This window comes from Salvia splendens, chromosome 1, assembly GCF_004379255.2.
Source record: "Salvia splendens isolate huo1 chromosome 1, SspV2, whole genome shotgun sequence".
Taxonomy (NCBI): domain Eukaryota; kingdom Viridiplantae; phylum Streptophyta; class Magnoliopsida; order Lamiales; family Lamiaceae; genus Salvia; species Salvia splendens.
Genome location: NC_056032.1, coordinates 1,838,354 through 1,865,781, shown reverse-complemented (window position 1 = coordinate 1,865,781; position 27,428 = coordinate 1,838,354). Strand labels below are relative to the sequence as shown.

Sequence of the window (27,428 nt, the reverse complement as noted above, 5' to 3'; positions counted from 1 at the left end):
TGGAGAAGTTCAATGAATTTTGTCAGCACTAGAAACTTTATAATATTAAAATGTGTAGGGCTTGCCATATTTAATCATGTTGATTAGTAAAACAAAAAAGCCTGGGTCCACCCAACCTGCTACTTGTCTTAATTTTAGAATTAAATATACTTATAACTCAATTAGAAGATAATTACATCTCTTCTTACTAAAAAAAATAAAGAGGTGATAAAATAAAGAGATGTAAAGTCGACTACAAGCTCAAAGATGGATTTTACATCACATTTGAAATTCAATGGGAAAGACTTGAACAATTGATGATTTGAGTGTTTCTATTATTTAAATTTTTGTCTATAAGAATTTATAACTATAACTATATAACTGTGATTTTTCCTTGAGTATAATTCCATGAGAATAAGCACATATGAATCTACCATGTGTCATATTCATAATTGTTTACTTTAATCGGAGATAATGAGAAATGGGAAGGGAATTCTTTTGGGGCGTTTTACTTTTTTTCATACTATAACTTAGGAGTTTATACTTTTTTATTTATCTAGATTAAATCTTCAAAATAAATTGCCCCTGCCTATGTTAGATTAAATAGAAGAAATAACTTATGGGCTAAATTATTGGTCCAAATAAATAATATTGGGCTTCAAAATTTAACACTATTTTGGGCCGAAAGCGAAACATGAGTTTTGGGTTTTTAACTAAAATAGCTCTGGATAATGCCTAGAAGTTACATTATTTATTATATAGTGTGATTCTGATTATAGCCTCTATTTTTTTCACGAATTTATCTTTTAAATTTTGTGGATCAAATTATTTGTAATCAAGCTGATCTTTCAAATTTAAATTATACTGTGAATACGAGATAACAAATATCACTTGACCAGTTTGTAACTGCATAAGCAACTTTACCGTATGAATGTATATGGACAATTTAATGTGAAATACCACGATATCAATTCGATTTTATGCTTATCTTTGCTGAAATATGTAAAGAATTTTATGATGGTATTTTGTAGGAGCTGAGAAATGAATAGAAGAAATAACTTCATGGGCTAAATTATTGGCCAGAATAATATAATATATTGGGCATCAAACTCGTTTGGGCTTAAAAGCAAAAAACATGAGTTTTGGGTATTAAAATAAATACTACTACTACTAGGAGTATAATACTAACATTATTATCTAGAGTGATTCCATATATAGGCTCTAATTTTCTTACAATAAAAAGGGTTCATTTTTTCAATAAGTTTTGTATTGGTGATTTGGGGGTTTAGTAATGTTAAAATTGAAACATACAACTGGCGCAACTACATACCAAGTGAGCACACCTGTATATTTTGCATAATCCTATTTAATATCATATGTTAGCTAAGATAGTAGTAGTAGTAGTAATAATAAAATGATATTACTACTATTATGGAGTAGTATTAATATTTGACATTAAATTGGCCATATCGATTTCACGCGGTTACTCCCATACGCCATGCTCCTATAATGAGACAAAACCATAACGTAATCCAACCTCCATTCCCTTTTATTTATTAATTGGGCTTTAATTTATTGCCATCACTACCTCCCATAAATATTCCACAACTTTTCTTCTCTCTCACTTATCATAACTATCTATTAATTCTGATCTACTATAATAACTTCAAAGAAAATAAATTTTATTGATGAATAAATTTTAATACATGTCACTACTTTATTTACTCAAAATGCTTGTACAAATTGATGTATCATGTTCCATTAATTTTTTCTATACATTTTTATTTATATTTTTAAAACTCATGATGAAATGCCTAATAAGAGACATATGGTGTATTTTTCTATTTTAAAATCACCCTATCCACTACTATCAGTAGTGAATAACAGTAGTACAAAATTGATAAAAGAGAAAAAGAAAGAGATAAGAGATAATATTGTGAATCCCATCTCATTATAATAAAAATAAATAAATAAATTGAAAGGGACCAATTTTTTATAGACAACTGGAAAAATGAAACCTATTTCAGAAAATTCACCAACTTTTAGAACTACTTTTTCAAATACATTCAACTGAATTAGTGTAAGTATTTCAGAAAGGTCTCTAACTTTTAAAGCAACTTTTAGATGATTTTACAGAATATACCGCTTCTGGGTTCTTGTGCATGTGCTAACTGTCGGTGATTTTTTAAAGAGGGCTTCATCTTCAAATCAATTCTCACTTTATCAGGAGCTGCTGTGCTGTGCTGTGCTGTGCTGTGTTAGAATAACAATCCCACAAACCAAGAAACAATTCCAAATTCAGAAAAAAAAAGAAGTCTTTCAAGTGAAGAAGAAGAAGAAGAAGATGGTGGAAACGGGACATCACAACCACCAAGCTCCGCCGCCGGGTCATGGAGCTCCACCGCCGCCCGTTGTAGCTCCTCCGCTCGGTGGGGCTAGAGGCCCTGTTTACCCTCCGGCAGAGCAGCTCCTCCAGCTCCATTACTGCATCCACTCCAATCCTTCTTGGGGTTAGTTAGTACATACACTACACTCTCTTCTACCATGATTGGGTTGCTGTGTTTTCTGGATTAGTCTGTGTTGAATTGAAGAAGCTGTCCAGTTTTTTCCCCCAACTTGCTTATAATGGAAGTGATATTGCAATTTTCTTCGAGTTTAGGTTGCGTGTGCATAGTTTATTGCTAATTGAAGCATAAGGAGATTTGTAATTAAAAGAAATGGAACTGGAATTGGACTAATTTTGGGTTATCCACGGTCTTTTCTGCTTATAAAAATTGCATCTTGGTTATTGTTGCTTCCCACATATGAGGGTTTAGGGTTAATTGCTCCGAAATTTGAATGTAAAATTATGAAGCTTCTGAAATTCGCAATTGCTCCATCTGAAACTAAGTTGATAGACATAGAAGTCTACATTACATGGAGGTGGTGGTCCGGAAAGAACAAGGGGGGACGATGCGTAGGGTAGAGACTAATAGAGAGAAATATGAACGAATGCAGAGAAGGAGTGGATATAGGTATCTATTTTTTGGTTTATTAGATCTAAAACAACATTGTTCATGTCGCCACATTAATACACGTATGTGACACTATTCATCCACATCACCATAATCTTATACATGTGTGCCAACTCAATATGAACGAATTTTTGAAACTTCATGATTTGTCATTTAAATTTTCAAAGGTACGGACATGTCGGGACTTGACCAAATTTCACGATTTCATTGACAAACCCTTTTTTATCATATCATGATTCTTGGCTAATGCTATCGTTCACATATTGCAGTACAAACAGCAGTTTTGGCTTTCCAACATTACATTGTCATGCTTGGAACCACTGTGATGATCGCCACTTTACTAGTGCCTCGGATGGGTGGTAGCCCAGTATGTCCATTTACATTCTTCTGCACTTGTTAAGAATAACTAAATTGTTGGAGTTGTTTTCTTTTGTGTAATATCATTGCCTTAAGTGTCGTAAAATCTTTCCAACAGGGTGATAAAGCTCGAGTTATCCAGTCATTGCTCTTTATGTCAGGAGTGAATACTCTCTTACAAACATGGTTCGGCACACGACTTCCAACTGTGATGGGCCCATCGTTTGCGTATATTATTTCGGTGTTTGCAATCATCAATGATTTCTTTGATAGTGATTTCCAAAATGATCATGAGGTATGCAAATTTGGTAGTTGTAAATATATTGCAAGTTTAAATTAGTGTGTTGAAGTTTATATTTTGTTTTGCCTAAAATGAATCTAAGATGAACAGCTGTCTTCAGAATATAAAATACTTCGTATTCTGTAGAAAATCATGTATTACTATTTTTGTGACTCAAATTTTCTCCTTTGTTGCTCATTACTGTTGATTGATGCTGTATTTGGGACATCTTTAAAGTTAAAATCATTGTATCTTTTAGGATTATAATTACACTTTCACCAAATATTTACCCCAGATTTAATTCAGAAACAGAAGATGTCTTACTTTGACATATTAGTGTCCAATAAATGAATTTATCATTCAATAATCTGGTATAACCTCTTTGATCCGTGCTAGTCGCATTGGCAGCCAAAAATCAGTTTGGAGCTTCTCTGGTTAAGTTATTAATGCTAATGAGTAGTGACAAGTGGTCCTTGACTACCAGCGCGATTAAGTGCGTCTACATTTGAAAACACAATACATTTATTGGTTACTTATATGTCAAAGTCGCACATGTTCTATTTCAAAAAACCAGGGGAAATTTTGGGTGTAAAAGTGTAGTTGACCCTATCCTTTTATGTTAGATGTAATCTCAGTTAGCCAACTCTGACCCATCCATCAATATCACTTCTTAGATACAATCCAGAATTTATTGGCTTGTCTTTGTTAGCACTTTATATGCACACTAGGATCCTATTACACCCTCATTTATGATTTCCTTTTTGGACTTCAAGTGATTTTTTGTTATTCGTGTGAAGACTGAAGTAGATATTTATGCCGATTCTGTTGTTTAGCCACAATTTTGTAACTTGTTGAGTTGGATGCTTGTAGAGATTCACTCACACCATGAGAGCCATTCAAGGATCACTAATTGTATCTTCATTTTTGAACATCATAATTGGATATAGCAATGCATGGGGAAAGCTTACAAGGTAAACTGATCTGTGTACCTTCAGTTTGTCATCAGTAGTTCGTTCATCAATATTTTATTTTTTCTAGTTGTAGATAAAGATTTCAGGAAGTTTCATGCTTAATCTCATCAGCTCTGCCATTTCTCTCAATTTCTCTTTAAATTGTTTTGAACAGGCACTTTGGTCCACTAGTTTTGGTTCCAGCTGTCTGCGTGGTGGGGCTCGGCTTATTCTCTAGGGGCTTTCCCCAGGTATCTTCTTATTTCCCTCTTCCTTGAAATTTCAGAAACTAGTGAAGCTACAAACATGATAAAGCCTACAGCTTACTTGTTCCTATGCATCCGACAGCTTGCTAACTGCGTGGAAATTGGCTTGCTCATGTTAATTCTACTGGTTATCTCGCAACAAGTAAGAAATTGTTATGTTGCTCGTGTGTATGTCTGTATTTTTTTTCCAAAAGGATTATTTGGCTCAAGTGTATGCTATATGCAGTACTTGCAACACCTCCATGCAGTTGCTAAGCCCATGCTCGAGAGATATGCTTTGCTTCTATGCGTTGGAATTGTTTGGGCATTTGCTGCAATTCTGACTGTTGCTGGTGCTTACAACAATGTCAAGGAGCAGACGAAAACAAGCTGCCGTACAGATCGGTCTTTTCTTATGTCGTCTGCTCCATGGTACATTCTGCATTCTAGCTCCTTGCAACTTTGTTACTTCTTACCTGTTGCTTGATGTTTGTTCTTTTCAGGATCAAGATTCCATATCCTTTTCAGTGGGGTACGCCTATATTCAGAGCAAGTCATGTATTTGGGATGATGGGTGCTGCACTTGTTTCGTCCGCTGAGGTTTGTTCACTTTTTGTACCTCTAAAGATCATCCACTTCTCTTTCAGTTTTGTAATCACTTCGGCTGGGTGTGTGATCGTTTTGTTTTGTGCTTTTTTCCCTCTGAACTTCTTATGCATTGGAAAAGTTGACCGTCACACTTATGTCAATGGACTTGTATATGCCTAACAATAGTATCCTTATCGCAGTCAACAGGAACATTTTATGCTGCGGCAAGGCTTTCTGGTGCTACTTCGCCTCCAGGGCATGTGATGAGCAGAAGCATAGGTCTACAGGTCTGTGAAGTTTCCGGTTTCTTGTCTGGACACGAGAACTTTGATTCTTTTAGTAACAATATATGACTTTATCTCTGGACTTTTATGTGGGATATGCATACAAATTGTGTAGTACTTAAGATATTTGCCAGAATGTATCATCTGTGTCGATTATGATTATTTAATGCAAGTAAAATGCTACTAATGGGAGTATATTGACAATAAGTAATACTCCTGGGAATTTCTAAAGTTAGGTTTTACCAAACACAAACCAGCCCTCTCATAATGACATGTAGTGTTTCTTGAACGATTTGATGGTAAATCATTTAGATTCATCAATGGGCATTGAATCAAGCATAATTAGGTCGACTGAGTTAAGGCCTTGGGATAGCCCAAAACTTCAATCCTTCAAAGTAAACAAGGGATTGGGTTATCCTACAATTTATCTATCTAGGGTAATCCTCAAAAGTAAACCCCTCTAAAATAGATACATATATTAATGATAAATCTAGATAAATAATGTTTTTCTCTAAGCTCTTTTGGCATGCTTCTTCCTGAACAATTTTGGACTGATCATATCTCTTTCCATTGCAGGGTATAGGCCAGCTGCTTGAAGGCATATTTGGTTCTGTTGTTGGAACTACTGGTTCTGTGTAAGATTTCACGAGTCATTTGAATTCTGACATATATTTTGGTTCAACAACCTCGTCTTCTTCTTTATTTTGTCACTTAAGTTTGCTGAACTGTGCCAATTTTCACTTCATTTATGTGAATTGTGGAGAGAACTTTAACAATTCCAGTGATTAAAAGCTCGGGATATCTAATAAATATGTGTTTCTTTGCCCTCGAGTGCTTAAAGAAACCACGTAGTTAACTTGAAACATACGCCATGAAGAAGTGAATGTGCATAGCATCTAGATAAGACATTGTGATCCCATGTTTTAATGATGTAGTTTGGTGAAGTAACTACCCCTACTTGCTGTCACTGCGTCTTGACATATTATTGATGTTTTCTTACTGCTACACTAGTGTAGGCATGTCGATGGACATACGCCTGCACGAGTATGTCTTTTTTGTGGGAAAGGAGCTTATCTTTCCTGCACAAACAGATCTATCAATAAGTTTCGTGTGATTATGTTTTATCTTCATTTTGCAGTGAAAATGTTGGCCTCCTGGGACTAACTCGTGTTGGGAGCAGAAGAGTGGTTCAGATATCCACCGCTTTCATGATCTTCTTCTCAATATTCGGTAGGTTAAGTCTTCTCTTGGTTTCGTGTGGTAAAAAGGAGTGCAAGACGATGATGATGGTTCAGTCTGGATGGTGGTATACATGACTACTGAGAAATCTTGCTTTGCAGGAAAATTTGGTGCTTTTTTTGCATCGATTCCATTGCCGATATTTGCTGCAATATACTGCATCTTATATGGTATCGTTGGTAAGTTTTCCTAATCAGTAATGCATGCTGTTACCTTTTCTTCTGTATTTTCTAACTGGAATCTCACTAGCATATATCATTGCACCCGCACCCTCAGCTGCGACCGGGATTTCACTTATTCAGTTTGCAAACAACAATTCCTTGCGAAATATCTACGTATTGGGTGTCTCCCTGTTCTTGGGTGTATCAATTCCTCAATATTTTATCACCAATACAGATGCGTCCGGGCATGGTCCTGTCCGAACGAAAGGAGGATGGGTAAGTATTACACACATTTATTAGTGTATTCATTTGTTACAAACATAGAATTATCAAGAAACATAGTACTATTAGTTAAAAAAGAGTAAAGGTCAATTTTGGTCCACAATATACACTTTTTTGAAAAACAAGTCCATAACAAATGAAATCCTTGTCGAAGTGGTCCTTTTTTTACGGTTCCGTCAAAAAACTAACGGTCATGCCACTGTGCAATTAGCGTTGACCGTTAGTTTTTTGACGGAACCATAAAAAAAAGACTACTTCGGCTACATTTTCATTTGTTATGGACCCGTTTTTCAAAAAGTGGATGTTTTGAGCCAAATTTGTATTTTGGTCATATGTTTAGAACCAAAATTGACCTTTACTCATAAAAAAAATCATAACTTTTCGATGTTGAATGAAGCAGTAGTATACAAGGTCCTGAAATCAGTGCTTAGACGTGACCAATATATACTACTGCTTCATTCTATCTCGTATCATATAGTTGATTTTTTCTTTGCAATAACACTAGTTCTCTATTAACTCTTGATGTTGAAATTTATTCGAGATTCCAGTGACAAGCACCGGGCAGACTATGAAACGACGCTCCTTATGAGTGTGTTCCAATGCTCATACGAAGCGAAGCTTCTTTTCCTTGGCCGAACGGCGATAATGTTATTTCTGTGTTATTTGCAGTTCAATGATATCTTGAACACCATATTCTCCTCTCCACCCACCGTGGCACTGATCGTTGGAGCGCTTCTTGACAACACGCTCGAAGCCAGGCACGCTGTTGAAGAACGAGGGCTTCCGTGGATGATGCCCTTCCATCGCTGGAAGGGAGACAGCAGAAATGAGGAATTTTACAGCTACCCTTTAAGATTTAGTGAATACATTCCTACCAGATTTCTGCGATAAGTTATGCTTGTGTATATTCCAAATAAACTCGAGAGCTTCTCAAAAAAGGAGAAAAAGAAAAGTGTATGAATGAAGTTGATAGAAAAGTGATGGAGGATTACTGTAAGCTATTTGTATTTTTTTTATTTTAAGAATAATACTTTTATTTTTACCAACTTTTCACTTATGGTGTGTTAGTAGTTGCAAATTTATCATTAGAAAATGCGACCGTTGAATAATCACATGTAATTATTTGTGGCATCCTAAATAAAAAATTGAATATCCTAAATAAAAAATTGAATATTTTCACACTCTTTTTAAGTCACGTGGCTTGAGCATCACCAACAAACCTTTTTGACCATATAATACCAAAAGTATGTTTTAATTAGACGATTTAGTGTTAAGCATATTTTTAATTGTTTGTTTAAGTTTCATTCTAGAAGTTGTTATATTTGGACTTTGTGTTTAACAAGAAAGTTTTAGAAGTTTGTTTGACTTGCTTTATTTAATTTGCTTCCTAGCTATGTGAATCACAAACTCAATTTGTAATAATGAACTTTTCATTTACTCAAAATTTATATATATATATATATATATATATAGGGTTTTGATCTATGCAAAACTAGATTTAAATACAGAAACGCAGAACAATATCATAATTAGGTCACTTTTAGGTCATAATTAGGTAATTTTTAGGTCATGCTAACAAAGCATGACCTAAAACGATCTTAGCATGACATTAAACCCAAATATTATAATATGACCTAAAATTGCTTAATTATGACCTTCCGTGTTTTTGGTTAATTATTGACCATTAGATCATCTAATCCTAGGGCCAAGATTTGGTCTGCATTTCTGGATTTAAACACATACTTATTTTGATCATCTCCCTATATATATAGGGTTTTGATCTATGCAAAACTAGATTTAAATACAGAAACGCAGAACAATATCATAATTAGGTCACTTTTAGGTCATAATTAGGTAATTTTTAGGTCATGCTAACAAAGCATGACCTAAAACGATCTTAGCATGACATTAAACCCAAATATTATAATATGACCTAAAATTGCTTAATTATGACCTTCCGTGTTTTTGGTTAATTATTGACCATTAGATCATCTAATCCTAGGGCCAAGATTTGGTCTGCATTTCTGGATTTAAACACATACTTATTTTGATCATCTCCCTATATATATAGGGTTTTGATCTATGCAAAACTAGATTTAAATACAGAAACGCAGAACAATATCATAATTAGGTCACTTTTAGGTCATAATTAGGTAATTTTTAGGTCATGCTAACAAAGCATGACCTAAAACGATCTTAGCATGACATTAAACCCAAATATTATAATATGACCTAAAATTGCTTAATTATGACCTTCCGTGTTTTTGGTTAATTATTGACCATTAGATCATCTAATCCTAGGGCCAAGATTTGGTCTGCATTTCTGGATTTAAACACATACTTATTTTGATCATCTCCCTATATATGGTCATGATCTATGGCAAACACCTCTTAACCATATAACTAGAGAACAAATAATAGCCACAAGATCAAAAAAATCAAGGGCTAGTATTAATTTTTGAATTTAATGAGATATTAGTTCCCTCAATCACAAATTTACTCCACAATAATAAGGCGGGGGTATAATGGTCATTGCACATCCAAAATTAGATTACATCATTGGCATTTGAAAAAGAAACCGCATTCTTCTCTTCTCCTCATCTTCCTTCTTCTGCAAAATAGTTCTCAGCTCTCCTACCGCCGATTCGTCCGATTGAAGAGGAATTCGATTGGAAATTATCAATATTTTCGCGATTCAAGTGACTCTCTTTCCCCGACGAAGGAATCTGCATCGGTGTCGCCAACAACACCGCCACCGTCAACAAGGCGGCGGCGGCGCTCCGGAAGGAGCTCATCGCGGTGATCAAGGAGAAGAAGGAGGCGATGGCCAAGGGCGGGCCGCTCTACGACATCTTGTCGCACATGATCGTGGCATCTGACCCCGAGCGGGAACACACAGATCTATGATATAATTTAGCCTGCATTTCCCAATTTATCTTCTGTTTTTCTTAGTTTTGATTTCCTTTAATTAGGGAATTAACATTAGGTGATAAGCTATCGTTGCAATTTTTATGATGGGATGTAGTGTAGTATTTGAATTTTGTGAGATTTTAGCTATGCATTTCAGATGTAGCCCATTTCTGTTTCTTCTTGCTCTGATCTAATTATAATATCAATGTTGAATTGTCCCAAAAATAGTCATGCTAAGAGTGAAGAGTGAAGTAAAATCATGCTAAGAGTGATGTGTTTTGTAAACAAGAGTGAAGTAAAATCAGAACAAGAGTGATGTGTTTTGTGAACAAGAGTGAAGTAAAATCAGAACAAGAGTGAAGTGAAATCAGAACAAGAGTGATGTGTTTTGTGAACAAGAGTGAAGTGAAATCAGAACAAGAGTGATGTGTTTTGTGAACAAGAGTGAAGTGAAATCAGAACAAGAGTGATGTGTTTTGTGAACAAGAGTGAAGTAAAATCAGAACAAGAGTGAAGTGAAATCAGAACAAGAGTGAAGTGTTTTGTGAACAAGAGTGAAGTGAAATCAGAACAAGAGTGATGTGTTTTGTGAACAAGAGTGAAGTGAAATCAGAACAAGAGTGATGTGTTTTGTGAACAAGAGTGAAGTAAAATCAGAACAAGAGTGAAGTGAAATCAGAACAAGAGTGATGTGTTTTGTGAACAAGAGTGAAGTAAAATCAGAACAAGAGTGATGTTTTGTAAACAAGAGTGAAGTAAAATCACAAGATACATCAGTAACATTAAACGTAGACGGAAACTAACTATATCGAAGACGAATCTTAGAGCCTACAGCCACCGCGCCCCGCTCTTGTTCCGAAACTCCGCTTCTCTTCTACGGCAGCTCATCGTTGCGTCTCCTTACCCGCCGACGCTGATTCCGGTGAGTCCGACGTAGAGGTAGGTTTTGATTTGGGGTTTTTTCAGCATTGGCGCGACGATTGAATCCGCCAACAGCCCCTCCGCCCCGATCGCCTTTGCCAGCTCCCCCACCGCCGCCAGTATCCTCTCCGGCGCCACCCCCAGCTCAGAATTACGATTTGGAAGAAGAAAGGATCGCAGATTTGGAAGATTTCGCGTAATTTGATCGCATGTTTTAATTCAGAAAGTAATTTCCAAAATTACCCTTAGCATATTTTCTATAATTAAAATAAATAATATTTGTTCCATTAAGATGTGTGGCTGAGATTTGTTCTCTAGTTATACACTTAAGATTAGTTATACATTGATCACTACCCTATATATATATATATATATATATATATATATATATATATATATATATGGTTGTATTATATACCAAACTAATTTAAACATCAAACACATCATTATATAATAATGCGGAGTTCATTACAACTTTATTTGTAGTTCATTATAGGGATTCTGAGATTTAAAAACAATGACATCATCATGCATAATTTAGAAATTTGAAGTTCATTATATGTTTGTTATTAGTTCATTATAATGAACTCCATGTTATCATGTAATGATGTTGTTCGGCGTTTAAGGTTTAAGAGTGGTTCAGTACTGATCACAATCCTATATATATATATATATATATATATATATATATATAATATTTTATATGATAAATTTGAAGTGTTAGTGGCTCTGTTTATGCTCATGATTCATGTAGTAGAAATTCTTAAATATTCACATATTCAACGAATAACGAGCATCTTAGTCGCTCAAAAAGTACTCGGATATTATGTTTTACTCGACAATTTGGCGCTCGATAAATTCCTTTTGTGTAGTGTAAATGCGACCTGACCTCAATAGTAGTAGATACTACTTTTTTTGTGGAAATAAATGTTATGGCAGAAAGAGAATTCCAAATCACGTTCATGCCTCTTACTTTCAAAGGGTCCACAAGGTTTGAAATTTCTTGCGTTTAAGACTCTTTTTGGATTTATTAAGATAATATATTCCACTATCACCACCAGTAGCAGCCATAGATGATAGAACTATGATAGACTCTTAATTTATTGGGAATATGATTAGGTAATCCACAATTAGTTAGGAGTATAAAAATGCACTCACTTTTTTATTATAATATTATTCACATAGTCTCATGTCTATTCATCAGCATTTACTATTCATGATCATACCATTTCCAGATAGCTTCTTCAGTATACTTTATTACTCCACTATAATTATCCAAATTAAAGTTTCCCATGATTTAATGGATAAATAAAGTCATTACCATGTGTTCCTAAAAGAACGTACAATTGACCGCTATAATGTTCATGTCATATTCCACTATACGGTACCTACTCAATTAAAATAGAGTAGAAAAATGTAGTAACTATTTGTTATGGATATAGAACATATGAAAATATGTGAAATTAAAATTGAAGAAAAAAATTGATTGAAAAGCAGGATATAAAGTAATGTAATTTACATTATTGATATTTACATCAAGATCGAGATTGAGATTGAGATGAAGTACCGCTCTCGATAAATACAACGGATAATTTCCGTCACTAAATTCCGTCTTTTTTATGTGATCTCATTTCTTCACTCAACGACCTAGTCGAGAGTAAAGCATAAATATTATTGATATTTACATCAATTGAGACCGATCTGGAACTAAAAACAGTGTTTACCGCTCGATATATCTTTGGCGACGAAAGTCAAAAACTATCAGCAGATAATTTTTGTCGCTAATTTCCGTCTCTTTTTTTAGCAACGCCATTTCATCACTCCGCGAGCCAGTCGAGCGTAAAGCATTCCTGCGGAACTTGACACAAGCCCGGCCTCGCCTTCTCCAACTGCTTCCACAGCCCGGCCGCCTCCTCGTCGCACACAACCCGCCTCAGCGAATGCAAGAACGCGACCGACTCCGGCACGCTCCTCACCCGGGGGCACTCCCTCATGTCGATCTTCTCCAGGCTGCGGCACCCCCCAATTTTATCCGGCAGGCACCCCATGTTCACACACTGCGACACGTCGAGGTACTTAAGCCTCTCGAGGCTCCCGACCCCGGCCGGGAGCCCCCTGAGGCTCGGGCATGCGGAGAGCCTCAGGATCTCCAGCGACCCGAGCCGCCCCAGCTCGGCTGGCAGCGCCTGCAGGCTGTCGCAGTTGGTCACGCTGAGGCTCGTGAGCGCGGGCATCTCGCAGATGCTGCCCGGGAGCTCGGTGAGATTGATGCAGTGGTCCAATGTGAGCTCGGACAGGTTCGGGAAGAGGAAGGGGAGGCCGAGGACCGAGTGCTCAACGGTCTTGATGTCGCAGAGGACTAAGGAGACCTTCTGCAGCTTCTTGAGAGGAGTTGTGGTGGCGGGGAGGAGCGGGAGGGAGATTTTCTCGAACCAGAGGCTTCGGAGATTGGTTACGTTGCTGAACACCGCGGTGTTGTGAAGAAGGGCGTTGCCGGCGTTGTGGTTTATGAGTATGAGGGCCCGTAGCCGGGGCATCCTCTCGAGAAAAGGTGGGAGAAAGTACTGGGAAGATGAGAAGTTTAGAACCACCACCTCTGTTTTTGGGCACTCTATTTCTAGCCAGTCCATCTCTCCCATTTCCCCTGCATCAGTCACATACTTGTTAGGATCGTTGACTGCACAATAATTTGATATTGTTAATTTAGAATCATTCTCAAAAGACATCAAACTAATTAATTTGAGTTTGACAAAATTTATATTGCTTTCAACTTTTCTCATTTTCTGACGTGAGATGAGTTTGCAATCCAATAAAAGACGTCCCAAAATGAAAATGCAGGACAGATAATGAGGAGATGGATAGAATATAATGAAACCTGTATGTATCGATATAACTTGAGCGTTGAAGGGCTCATCTGAATTCCTCTCCCAATCTCTGGGAAGCCCGGCTTCTCTTCTCGGCATCAACAGTCGTCTCCGTGAATTGACCGGACCGTCGTTGCTCAGATGTATCGCTAGATCGCGCAATACATCGTGCTGGTAAACATATATCTCGTAGTAACTACTGTATTTGTCACCAGACCTGCAAATACGAGATAAAATCAGTGACAGATCCAGGATTTTGATGCTGAAGGGTCAACCGCCATAAACAAAAGATACACATTGTATTGAAAAAAACTGGCTTTTAAGACCATACCTAGAATCTTTGACTAGTGTAAGAAGATTCTTGTCCGAAAGCTGGACTAACACGGCGAAGGCTTCTTCTTCGGGGATGTCGTGAAGCTCGACCCACATACTGATGAGGATGTGGAGAGGGATTCTCTTGTCTTCAGGGAAGGCCCCCAAATCCAAGAAACACATCCTCTCCGTCTCGGAAAGATTGTCGATGCTCATTTTCATGCGTTCGAGCAGTTGCACCTCGTGGGACTCGCATAGAGGCTGCCCTCGCGATAGCCGGCTCTTGGCGCTCGTCCATGACATCTCCGGCTGACCCTTTAAAGATGCCCCGATCACTTTTAATGCAAGTGGAAGCCTTCCGCATTCGGATACCACCTGTTCGAAATTTCGAACATAAGGGTTAGGCTACTAGTAATAGCCGATGGCGGATGCAGAAAAAAATGTTGGTATGACTCTATTGATTTTTTTCCCCTTAAGATAATTTTCGATAATTTCCACAAATTCTAAAGTAAAAATATAAGAAAAAATTGAAAACTGGTTGAAAATTGAAAACTGGTTGAGACTTAAGCCCCTCGCTCTCGAGCCTGCGATAAATTGGGAACGAAATGAATTCATTCAACGAAGTGAAGAAACCGGTTAATTACCTGCTTGATCAAGTCCTCGTCGGCACCGACAGGTAAGGAAGTTTGGCCGAAGGCGAAGTGGCAGAACAGAGACATGGCCTCATTTTCCGACAGCAGATCGAGCTCGTACGAGCAGTCGACGACCGATGGCGGGAAGTTGAGGCGCGACACAACGAGGATTTTGCAGCCTGGAGCTTTCACCAGGAGCTGTTCAACAACAGATTGTTTCCACACATCATCAAGAACCAATAGAATTCTTGAACTGCTTTCAACCTCAAATCCGAATTTTAGTTCCATGCTGTTGTCGTTGACAATGCTACTCCTCCCTAACAATATTTCCCTTATTCTTGACTTGAGTTGCTCCATATTTGGAGATTGAGAAACAGTCAGAAAAAATACCCTGAAATGACCTGAAATACAACAAATTTATATGTTCACAATATTACTCCACTATTAATAGTCTCGATTAGTAATGTATAATAAATAATCTCATAAATAGAAAAACAGGACTTACTTCTAATCTGATCATCCTTGCATATTTCCCTAGCGAGTGTGGTTTTGCCGATGCCACCAATCCCATGAATTCCGACCACGCTGTGATCGCTACCGGTCAACATCTCCTTGACCTTCATCTTACCAAGCTCCAGCCCCGTGCAGCCCAAATTGACCAAATTGTCCTCGCACCACCTCTCTTCCTCCTCCACCCTCTTCACCGCCGCGCCCAAGCACCCTCCGTCTCCGTTGACTCCGATCTTCATCGCCCCCAGCTTCCAATTCAGCTGATCAAACCTCTCCGCCATATCCATCCTCGTGTGATGCACGTCCGCCAGCACGTGAAGCTGCCACAAGACCATAAGAAGACGTAAAAAACATATTTTTGAATATAATTTTCAAGTTTTTTATTTTTATCAATATTTTTTTCTGCGTTCGTCCGTACCTGAATAGGCCCCTCCATGAATCGGGATACGTTCTTCTCCAACTTCTCCATCTTCTGGGCTAAGCGGATGTTGCGGTAGAAGTTCCAGCGAGGGGAGGAGAGGACTTTGTTGGTGAGCTCGAGGCCGCCGGAGAGGGTTTGGGAGAAGTTGTCGAGGTGACGCTGGCGGTGCTGAGGGAGCTCGTTGCCGGTTAGCTTGATCTCTTCGATGATAGGGAGAAGGTCGCGGATGTAGGCGATGAGCTGCTCGGCGCTGGAGCGGCACGACACCGATTTGCGGGCGATGACGAGGAGCTGTTTGAGGAGCTCGGTAGCGATCTCGCCGGCGAAGAAGTCTGTTACAGCCATTTCTTAGAGAGGGAGGCTGTAACAACCTTGGATGGAAAAGGATGCTTTTAAGGTGGAGGAACTAAAGTACTAAACGAATGAAGATTGTCTAAATGACCAAGATAACCTCCTCGTGGGCCATCAAAATATCATGGGGAGTGCCCAATCTAAAATGTGTGGTGGTGGTGGTCAGAGCATCCCCATCCGTGCTCTTGTCAACGAGTACGAATGTGGGCCCAGACCCACTTTTATTCTCTGCTTTTAGGCAAGAGCACAATACTCACATCCGTGCTCTTTCGCAAGGGCAAGCTCATAGGTCCCACCATTCTATTATTCAATTTAAATAAAAACATTTCCACAAAATTAAAATGTATTAAAAATATCCGGAATACTATTACAAATTAGAAAAAAATAAAAATTACATAATTAAAATCCTAAAAATTAAAATTACATAATTAAATTCATAAAATTAAAAAAACCCACTACTCGTGGCCGAATTTCGTCTAAATGTGTTTGATTAGGTCTTTTTGTAGCTCAATGTGGGCTCAGGTATCGCGCATTGTGTTCCTTGTTTCGATCCTCTCGCCCACTGTCGTATGCACACCTCGGCGTGGGGGAGACCTTGAGGTTGAGCTTCCGGCTTCATCCTCGTCGTAAAAGCTAGCCGTCATCGGTCCTTCGTCAGTTATAATCATGTTGTGCAAGATAATACACGTGTACATGATGTCGGCGATATTTTTCACGTACCACAGCCGAGACGGGGCCTTCACAATGTTGAATCGAGCTTGAAGGACCCCAAAAACTCTTTTGACGTCTTTCCGAGCGGACTCTTGACGCTGCGCAAAAAGAACCCGTCTCGGGTCTTGCGGGTTGCTGAGCGTCTTCACGAAAGTCAACCACCTTGGGTAGATACCATCGGCGAGATAGTAACTCATGTGGTATGCATTTCCGTTGACGGTGAAGTCGATCGTCGGTGCTACACCATTCAAAACATCATTGAAGAGTGGTGAAGAATAGAGCACGTTCAAGTCGTTGTTGGATCTGGCAATACCAAAATATGCATGCAAAATCCATAGGCGGTAGTCGGTGACCGCTTCAAAGATAAGTGTTGGGCCGCCGCCTTTGTGGCCGCTTAAGTGTTGCCCCTCCAAGCAGTCGGACAATTCTTCCACCTCCAATGCATGCAGTCAATGCTGCCAAACATACCGGGAAAACCATGGACTGTTTCGTGAAGACGAAGCAACCGAAAGCTGAACGAACGCCGTCGCAAAAAATTTTAAGGCAAATGATTCCAGTTGACTCACCGACATGCAAATACTCGTCGAAGAGGTCAGCCGTTAGCCCATTAGCAAGTTGTCGGATCGCACACGTATACTTCTGCAACGCCGAGAGACTTTGCCGACCGGTTGCGTCTGTACTTGTTTGAAAGCATTCAACACGGGCGGATAATGTGTTGACAATACGCATAAACAAGCGTTTTGACATGCGAAAACGGCACCGAAAGTAATCTTCCGGAAACCGCGGCTGGTCTGAAAAATAGTCGGCAACGAGCCTTTCTTTGGCTCCCTCCCGGTCACGATGGATGTAGCGGCGAGTTGATCTAGTTGGTCGAAGATGAGGGGCGGAGGTATTCGCGGCGACATAGGCTCCATAAGCGGCACGATATTGTTCATCGTATTCTTGTTATTCGCGCTCCGTTTCCGCAATGAGATTGGTGAAATCCATTTGAGAGGGTTTGAGTGAGAGATGAAAATGTAGATAAGTTGTATGAAAAAATATGAATGAGAGATGATTTGATGTGAAAAATGGATGATGAATGTGTGTATTTATAGATGATTTTGGGAATAAAAAAATCAAAAAAATAAAAAAAAAATCCAGAAAAAGGTAAAAAAACGGCCATATATTTAGGAATCTGAAAATATTTTTTTAATTTTTGGTATTATTTTCGATTTAAAAAAACAAAAAAAAAATTTCCAACGGAAATGGCGTTGGCCAATCAGAACGCGCAACGTCAGCTGCTAGCTGGCACGGATGTGCTCTTAGCTAAGAGTAGCGCCGCGCCAGCGGCAAGAATCCATCGGCGAGCAGGCGGTGCCGCGCCGCTGGGACGGACGGACGGACCAGCCGCTGCTCACTGTTGCGGATGCTCTTAAATGGTTAATCGATCTATAACCGAATCGATTATGATCGGTTATATATAGGTTAATCAAAAACCGAAATTTTGTTTTTGGTTCAATTTCGGTTATTGATTTCGAGTGTGATCAGCTATTGGTTATGCCTGATAATCGATCGATTATAGTCGTATAGTTGGAAAATCTGATTTTAACTAATAATTATAGTAATGTTTCTCAAAACTCGATTCTGTCTCTATCTTAGTGTACGAGGGATGGTAAATGATTTTTTTTTACTTATATTAGTGATAAAACTATAATTTCAAAATGAAATTTTATAAAATGTCAAAATGATATCGTTCGAAGTCTTTTTATACTACGAAAACACTAGTAATACTTGTACAAATTGGGATGGGCATGGCGTTTTTTGGCCGACCTCAAAATCGGTTGTTACATGCTTGTATTACAAAATGGATTTTCCCCTCCATGTAAACAAAAACATACTCTCTTCTTTATGTTAATTGATGTATTCTTTTTGCAGGTAATTGTATTTAGGAAAGAGAAGAAGATGTGCAAATAAAGTAGATAACTGGCGAGAGAGAGTAATAAGTTAAAACCAATTAAAATGAATGATTTTATTAAGAAGAAAATTACCTATTTAGCTGGTGCCGTCCTGAAATATATACAATACAACTCAAATAATTTGGGATTACGGGATTATATGTCAAACAATCTCCAACACCATTATGCTATGAATTTAAGATTTTATAATTTACTTACTTTGGAGTAGAGTAGTCTAAGAGCATCATTAACCCCGACCCGGTTTCAGGCCCCAAGTCCCCTCCACGTCATCATTCTCCCAAATTTGAGTCTCAGCCCCAACTGCTCTAACCTGCAGGCCACAACCCGGGCCGCAACTATTAAATGACATTATTCACAACTTCAACCTATTTTACACGTAAAATAAAAAAACGCCGGAAATTTATAACACGGAAAAGTTAATTTTCGATCGAAGATTGAAAATTACAACATAGAAATTTAGAAATACAAAAAAAAATGGATTTGTTGTTCGTTCCAAGCTTGAATAGCAGCTTGGTATCATCCCACTTCGTTGTTGATTTCATCTTGGATTGCCGGCACCGCCTCTTCTAACAATCGGGACATTTCAGCTTCGAAAATCTTTGACGAGGAGACATTTTGTCGAATTTTAGGAAGAGAAATGGAGTAGAATGTATATGAAAATGGATGGAGTGGTTTTATAAAAAAATTCAATTTTTTTAAAAATAAAAAAAATAAAAATTCCGTTACGGCCCGCCCGAACACGAATTAACCCTGGGCCGGGCCGCGTTGCGTCCCGTCCCGAACCATCTAACACGAGCCCGGGCCGGACCCCGGGACCGTCCCCAGGCCGCAAATCCTCCCCCTCCAACACGACGCTCGGGCCGGGACTCGCTTTTTGCGGCCCTGCCAGAAGCGTTAACGATGCTCTAGCAGTCTCAAAATTCTCTTTAGTCAAAAAAATAATTATTGGAGTATCACTTTTAAAAATTTGAAGAAAAAAATGTACCTCAATTATTCCGTGATTTTAGGCTCATAAGAAGTCCTTTTTTAGTCCACTAGATGTTGTTGTTTTGTGAACCCACCACGACAATGACTCGTCTAGTCTAGATGCATATTTTTCTATGAACGAATCATTTAGAATTGAACGAATAAATTATGAGGTGGCTGCTATGTTATGACTGTGTGCTTATTTAAATATTCTACTATTTTTTATAACTTCATAAGGTGTTAAGAGTCTCTCCCTCTCAACTCGTCTCCAGCCACGAATTGCAGCAAACACACACAAGCTCCGGCGTCCGAAATCGGATCGTCGGTCACAGGCGAGCGGCTGTGTGCGGGATTCTTCCCGTCAGGCAGTCGTCGTCTAGGGTTTAAGGAAACAACGTGAATTTGGCCAATAGTAATTTTCATTCATGATCTGTTGTAAATCGACAAAGGCCTATTTATATTCTATGGACCCTAGGTTTGGTTCGACCTAATCCTACATCGGGAAAGAACCAACAAGAAAACCCGACGAAGCTTATAATTACGCTCGAATTAATTACGAACTAAATAATAAAAAGACTCTCAAAATAATTAATAAAGTCCGACTAAATCAAAAAATAAAAAGACTAACTAACTAACTAATCATGGAAAGAATTACTTGGCGACGAAGTCGCCGAACCTCTTCGGAGGCCTTGCGTTCCTTGCTGGCTTCGTCTTCGCGATGGACGCTTCCCCGCGTACTCCCTTCGCTCGTCTGTCCTTGCCGACGGTCTCCTGCACCACTCGTACTTCCTCTAACTCCTCTGTCCCGTGGGCTACTGCCCCTGCTGCTGGCTCTTGTTCAGACTGCCGCGGCTCCGCCGGCTCCGCTGCCGGATCATGATTGGGATGCGGAGGGTCCGTATCAACCCCCTCCCCCATTGCAAACTCCTTGTCCTCAAGGAGAACATTTGGAAATCGCTCGCGAACTACCTCGGACGGCTCCCACGTTGGCGAGTCAGTACCATCGGACCACCGCACCAAGACGTGTTCCACCGGTCTTCCGTCGTACCATAGCACCTTTCTGTCCAGCACCCGAACCGGATACACAATCGGCCTATCCCCAAAAAATTCTGAGGGTAACTCCATTCCCCCGCCAGCCGTGCCGCCCGCAACAAACGCACGCAGAAGGTTCACGTGGAAAACGTTATGAATACGGCTCCCCTCGGGCAACCGCAACCTGTACGCCACCGGGCCTATGCGCTCCACGATCTCGAAGGGGCCATAGTATCGCCGCGCCAACTTAGCCGACTGCGGCCGCGCAACAGAATGCTGTCTATACGGTTGCAATTTCAGTAACACGAGGTCGCCAACCTCAAATTCGACGTGGCGTCGATGTTTATTTGCCGAGTCCCGCATGCGGCGCTGTGCTCGCTCCAAATTCCGTCTCAGCTCCACCAGCAACTCGCTCCTTTGGCGAATCAAATCCGCCGCCGAGGAAGGGGTAGCCGCCGAAGGTTGAGCGAACACCAAGCTCGGGGGGTCGCGGCCATACAACGCCTTGAAGGGTGACATGCCCAACCCCGAATGGTGAAAACAGTTGAGTGCCAATTCCGCCCACGGCAAGAAATTGGCCCACTTAGAAGGTCGATCTGATGTAAAGGCTCTCAAATACTGCTCCAACCCCCGATTGCGGACCTCCGTCTGCCCGTCCGACTGTGGATGATACGCGGTTGAAAAATTCAGCTTTGTTCCACTTAAACGCATCAACTCCGCCCACACTTGATTTAGGAACACCGAGTCCCTGTCCGAAACCAACGTTAAAGGGAACCCATGATGCCGGACCACCGTGTTGACGAATAGGTGAGCCACCCGTAAGGCATCAAAACGGGTTGGTAAGGGTGCGAAATGAGCATACTTCGACAATCTGTCCACCACCACCATAATCGCGGTGTATCCCCTTGACTGCGGCAGGCCCGTAACAAAATCCATCGACACGTCCGCCCAAACCTGTGTAGGCACTGGTAGGGGTTGCAAAAGGCCAGCTGGTTTCTGTGTTGAGTATTTCGTCGTTTGACACACGATACATGCCTCCACAAACTTCTTTACCTCCTTTTTCATTCCGGGCCAATAGAATTCTGCCCTAATCCGTCGTAACGTCCGTTCGAAGCCCGGGTGACCTGCCGAGGGTGAGCTGTGATATTCGTCCATAATAGCGGCTCGAGCCGAGGAACGTGTCCCCACAAAAATGCGGCGATTGTAGTACACTAGGCCACCTGCGAATGTCAGGTGTGTTGCCGCTGTGCCGTCCCGAATAGTCGCTGCTATCTCGCGCATTTGCGGTGAGGAAGCTGTCTCACGTCGCAGGAGGTCCAGCAGCTCCGGCACTGGCTGTGTTACGGCCAGAAGCTGTCGACACTGATCCTCGGGAGTGCTTTCCTCCTCGTCGGACAGGTGAGGGTCAGCCGACGTGGTCTCGCTGGGCAGGGTGGCTGGGGGTGCCGACTGGTCGGTTTCTTCCCGACGGGATAACGCATCCGCTACCCTGTTCATAGTCCCTTTCTTATACTCGATTGTGAATTTATATCCCATCAGTTTCCTCACATAAAGCTGCTGATCGGGTGTCTGTACCACCTGTTGGAGTAATTCCTTCAAACTCTTCTGATCACTTCGGATGACGAACTCACGGCCCAAGAGATATTGGCGCCACTTCTGAACTGCTTCTACTATCGCATAAAGCTCTTTGTGATAAGTAGAGGCCACCCTCCGCCGGGGGCCGAGCTTTTTGCTGTAAAAGGCCACGGGATGATCATCTTGTAGCAAAACGGCCCCAATGCCCGAATCTGACGCGTCTGTTTCCACACAAAAAAGTTTCCCGAAATCGGGAAGCCGCAATACTGGCGCCTTTGTCATGGCCTCTTTCAAAGCGCTGAAACTCTCCTCCGCGGCGAGGGACCAGCCAAATCCGTCCTTCTTCAGGAGGTCCGTGAGCGGGGCGGCAATGAAGGCGTACCGCGCAATGAACCGCCTGTAATACCCTGTCAGCCCCAGGAAACCCCGTAACTGCTTCACCGTCGTTGGCACTGGCCACGCGGTCATCGCCACAATTTTTGCTGGGTCCGCTTTCAATAAGCCATCGGAAATGAGATGACCAAGATATTCCACCGTCGGACTGCAGAATGAGCACTTGGACAACTTAACGAAGAAACTGTGCTTGCGCAAAACGGTTAGGACCGCCGACAGATGAGCCGCATGGTCCTCAACGGACGGGCTATATATCAGTATATCATCAAAAAACACGATGACGAACTTGCGAAGCATAGGTTGGAATATAGAATTCATGGCGGCCTGGAAGGTGGACGGCGCGTTTGTCAGGCCGAAAGGCATTACCAGGAACTCGAAGTGCCCGTCGTGAGTCCGAAACGCGGTCTTGAACACATCGTCCTCATGCATTCGAATCTGGTGGTAGCCCGACCTCAGATCTAGCTTGGAGAACACCCTTGCTTTCCCCAATTCATCAAATAATTCGTCTGCTGTTGGGATTGGAAAATGATCCGGGATCGTCGCGGTGTTCAGGGAGCGATAATCGATGCAGAAACGGAAAGACCCGTCTTTCTTCCGGATCAGCAAAACCGGCGACGAAAACGGGCTATTGCTCCTCTGAATAATTCCCTGCTCCAACATCTCCCGGACTTGTCGTTCAATCTCGTTTTTTTGGAAGTAGGGATACCTGTACGGGCGCACGTTGACCGGTTTTGACCCCGGCAACAAGTGAATTCGGTGGTCATACGGACGTACTGGTGGCATCCCCGTCGGGACTCTGAAGACCGACCCAAATTCGTCTAACACCGCTGCTACTCCTCTCGGCAGATCCGAGGGAAACTGCGCCGGTTCACCTGCGCTGGACTCCAATTCCAACAACGCAATTTCAAAACATTCCAGCACATCCGGGGACGAATGCATTGAAAGTAGAGTCCGAGCCGCCAAGCGGCGTGGTGGGGCGGTGATCCCGCGCAAGGTAAACGGTTGCCGGTTGTGACAGAATTCCAACGTTTTGCTTGAGAAATCGGCGGAGATCCTCCCTAACGACTCCAGCCAATCCATGCCCAAAATCACATCCGGCCCATGAATCGGTAAAATGTGAAGGTCCACTACAAACTCGCAACCTTGCACCCTCAATTTCGTCTGCATCGCCATATGAGTGCAAAGTAAAGCCGCGCCGTTGCCCACAAACACCCGAAAAGGCCGAATCGGGGACAAGGGCAGATGTAGGCTCTCTGCTATGGTCGGGTGTACGAAATCGCGGTCACTCCCAGTGTCAACCAAAATGCAAACCTCGCGATCCTGGATGTGCCCCAACACCTTCAGCGGTCGAGATCGCCTACCCCCTTCTAGAGAGTGTATATGTGCAATCTCTGGCTGTAGATCGTTGTCCTTCACATCACCATCACCCTCGTCAGAAAAGGAGTCCTCCTCATCCGCGTAGCAGAGCATACGCTGCTTACACACGTGACCTATCACCCACTTCTCCGGACAATGCCAACAGAGTCCTAGCCGTGAACGCTCAGACTTCTCTGCCTGGGACACCCTGATGGTTGGACCTCGCGTCTGCTCCTTTACACGCTGCTGTGGTTCCCCCAGCGGACCCTGCCTTGCGCCCTGTGCCGCTGGCGGCTGTGGGCCTAATGGATTTGCCGACGGGCGGTTGTCGCGCCCCTGCCACGTTCTTCGTTGAAAACCCGACGGGTACTGCCCAAGGCTACGGTCAGGCTGGGAGTCCGCTAACTCCAATGACAGTGCCATGGCCGCTGCAAGGGACCTCGGCTGGCGGAGTGTCACCCGCTCCTGCATATCCGGCTTAAGGCCTGCCACATATAGCGTAAACAGTTTTACCTCCGGGACACCCTGAACCCGATTTAGGTACCTCTCAAATGTATCATGGTACTCGAGTACTGTTCCCGTCTGGGTCAGCTTGGCGATTAATCCGAAATAATCTTTGAAGCTCTGTTTGTCGAAGCGATGGCGAACGTCCTCCAGAAATTCTTGCCACGTGACAAAATCGGTGTTGGCACAGTAGTTAAACACCCATTCCGATGCTGGTGGATCGAATAGCATAACAGCATAATGAAGGCGCTGAGCCTCCGGCATCATAACATGGTCAAAATAGTAGTGAACCCTGGAAATCCAGCTCGTCGCGTCGGTGCCATCGAATCTAGGCGGTTTCATGGATACCTGATTTTTATCAAACGAGCCAGAGGACGATTGATATCGTTGGGGCGGGTCCCAACACGACACCGGCCTGTCGAATTGCTGCGGAACCCCTCCGAATTGAGGCCTAACGTAGCGATTCCCTGGTGCATCCCAGGCCGAACCCCACCTGCCCCTTTCAACGCGGTATTCCCGGTCCTCCATCGAACCCTGGCGACGGCCGCCAGTAGGGTGTCGTGCGCGGTACCCCATATCTCCCGAATTCCGTTTCCTGAACTCCTCAAACCCCCCATCGTCGGTCTCAGCAAACCCCAGAGGGGGTTCCGTTTCCCGCGTCGCAGGCGGATCCATATTCTCGAATCTGCGATCCGTCTCATCCCGCCACTGATCAAATCTATTCATCTGCTCCAGTAAGCGATCCAACTTCCCATTCACAGTATCCTCTTGGTGAGGATCACCGTTTGGTCGACCCTCCAAATCTTCCCCGTCGCTCGGTTGACGGTGAAAAACATCATTACGACGGATTGAAAAATTCTGTCGGCGCGAAGCCCCACTTGCGAACGAATCCGGGCGATGACCGCCCCAACCGGACTTCCCGTTATTATGGAATCGGTTCATGAGTACGTCGATGAAAGCACCAGATGTTAAGAGTCTCTCCCTCTCAACTCGTCTCCAGCCACGAATTGCAGCAAACACACACAAACTCCGGCGTCCGAAATCGGATCGTCGGTCACAGGCGAGCGGCTGTGTGCGGGATTCTTCCCGTCAGGCAGTCGTCGTCTAGGGTTTAAGGAAACAACGTGAATTTGGCCAATAGTAATTTTCATTCATGATCTGTTGTAAATCGACAAAGGCCTATTTATATTCTATGGACCCTAGGTTTGGTTCGACCTAATCCTACATCGGGAAAGAACCAACAAGAAAACCCGACGGAGCTTATAATTACGCTCGAATTAATTACGAACTAAATAATAAAAAGACTCTCAAAATAATTAATAAAGTCCGACTAAATCAAAAAATAAAAAGACTAACTAACTAACTAATCATGGAAAGAATTACTTGGCGACGAAGTCGCCGAACCTCTTCGGAGGCCTTGCGTTCCTTGCTGGCTTCGTCTTCGCGATGGACGCTTCCCCGCGTACTCCCTTCGCTCGTCTGTCCTTGCCGACGGTCTCCTGCACCACTCGTACTTCCTCTAACTCCTCTGTCCCGTGGGCTACTGCCCCTGCTGCTGGCTCTTGTTCAGACTGCCGCGGCTCCGCCGGCTCCGCTGCCGGATCATGATTGGGATGCGGAGGGTCCGTATCATAAGGGCACCCGCAACGCTGTGCCGTTGCGGTTCCTATGCCGTTCCGGCGGAACGGTTCCGCGGCGGCACGCGTTGCGGGGTTCGTTCCGTCGCCATTCCGTGCCCATGCCATTCCTATGCCGTGCCGCGTTCCGTTCCGGAGGAACGCGGAACGAAACGTTCCGCCACGCGCCGAGGCGACGTGGCGGCCTCCCATTCGACGCGTGAAGCCCACTCGCTGCCCCGCGAGTGAAATAAAAAAAAAAAATTGCAACGGTAATGTGACCGTTTTTTTATATCTGTTTTGTATTTTTTTATTTTTTATTTATTTATTTACTCTATAAATACTCCTATTTCATACTCATTTCAACCACAAACACACATTTATTCCTCTCTATAAATTTGAATTTATTTTTTTAGGATTTTAATTGTGTACTTTTTATTTTTCTAAAAGTTTAAATTTTTTTTAATGTTGTGTGTTTTTTTAATAAAGTGTGTTTGTTTTTTAATAAAGTGTGTTTATTTAAATTGAATTGGGTTGGAAATAAAAAAAAATGAAATTGAAGGAATAGTAATTTAAGGAACGGTTAAGGAACGGAGGGTTGCAGGTTCCGTTCCTTAGTTAAGGAATGGAGTAAAAAAGTACAGTGGGGCCCTCAAATAGTGGTTTAAGGAACGATATAGGAACGGTATAGGAACAACGTTGTGGATGGCCTAAGAGGAGATATGTGGAGTACAATTTTATTTTATTTAGTGTCAAAGTTCGACATTGTATTTCATATCAATAAATTTAATTACTAGTACTATTATCTAATATGTTACACTGAAAAATAAGCCATCATATAATCATGAATCATGAAATCAATAAAAATCATTGAAAGTTGAAACCCAGGCCCAATTTCAGTTTTTGGCGACTTTCACTTTCGACATTGTATTTCATATCAATAAATTTAATTACTAGTACTATTATCTAATATGTTACACTGAAAAATAAGCCATCATATAATCATGAATCATGAAATCA

General features: G+C 41.7%; 3 protein-coding genes across 3 annotated transcripts; 1 reads left to right on the top strand and 2 right to left on the bottom strand.

The window, feature by feature from the left end:
* The first annotated feature begins 2,045 nt into the window (after positions 1-2,045).
* Positions 2,046-8,432, top strand: LOC121807513 (nucleobase-ascorbate transporter 3-like). The gene is made up of 14 exons (XM_042207763.1): positions 2,046-2,489; positions 3,263-3,360; positions 3,469-3,645; positions 4,501-4,601; positions 4,756-4,831; positions 4,929-4,988; positions 5,073-5,257; positions 5,329-5,425; positions 5,614-5,700; positions 6,274-6,332; positions 6,836-6,927; positions 7,038-7,115; positions 7,213-7,373; positions 8,049-8,432. Exons 1-14 carry the CDS (start codon positions 2,324-2,326, stop codon positions 8,268-8,270), a joined length of 1,659 nt encoding a protein of 552 aa, XP_042063697.1. The 5' UTR covers positions 2,046-2,323; the 3' UTR covers positions 8,271-8,432.
* Positions 8,433-12,711: 4,279 nt separating this feature from the next.
* On the bottom strand, positions 12,712-16,344 carry LOC121807505 (probable disease resistance protein At4g33300). Its single transcript, XM_042207749.1, has 6 exons — positions 15,947-16,344; positions 15,524-15,848; positions 15,031-15,419; positions 14,406-14,761; positions 14,086-14,291; positions 12,712-13,854 (listed from the first exon to the last, which is right to left on the bottom strand). Exons 1-6 carry the CDS (start codon positions 16,292-16,294, stop codon positions 13,028-13,030), a joined length of 2,451 nt encoding a protein of 816 aa, XP_042063683.1. The 5' UTR covers positions 16,295-16,344; the 3' UTR covers positions 12,712-13,027.
* A 4,239-nt stretch (positions 16,345-20,583) lies between these two features.
* Positions 20,584-25,734, bottom strand: LOC121757445. The gene has a single exon (XM_042152993.1). The coding sequence runs from the start codon at positions 25,732-25,734 to the stop codon at positions 20,584-20,586; it is 5,151 nt and encodes a 1,716-aa protein (XP_042008927.1).
* Between the last annotated feature and the right edge of the window lie 1,694 nt (positions 25,735-27,428).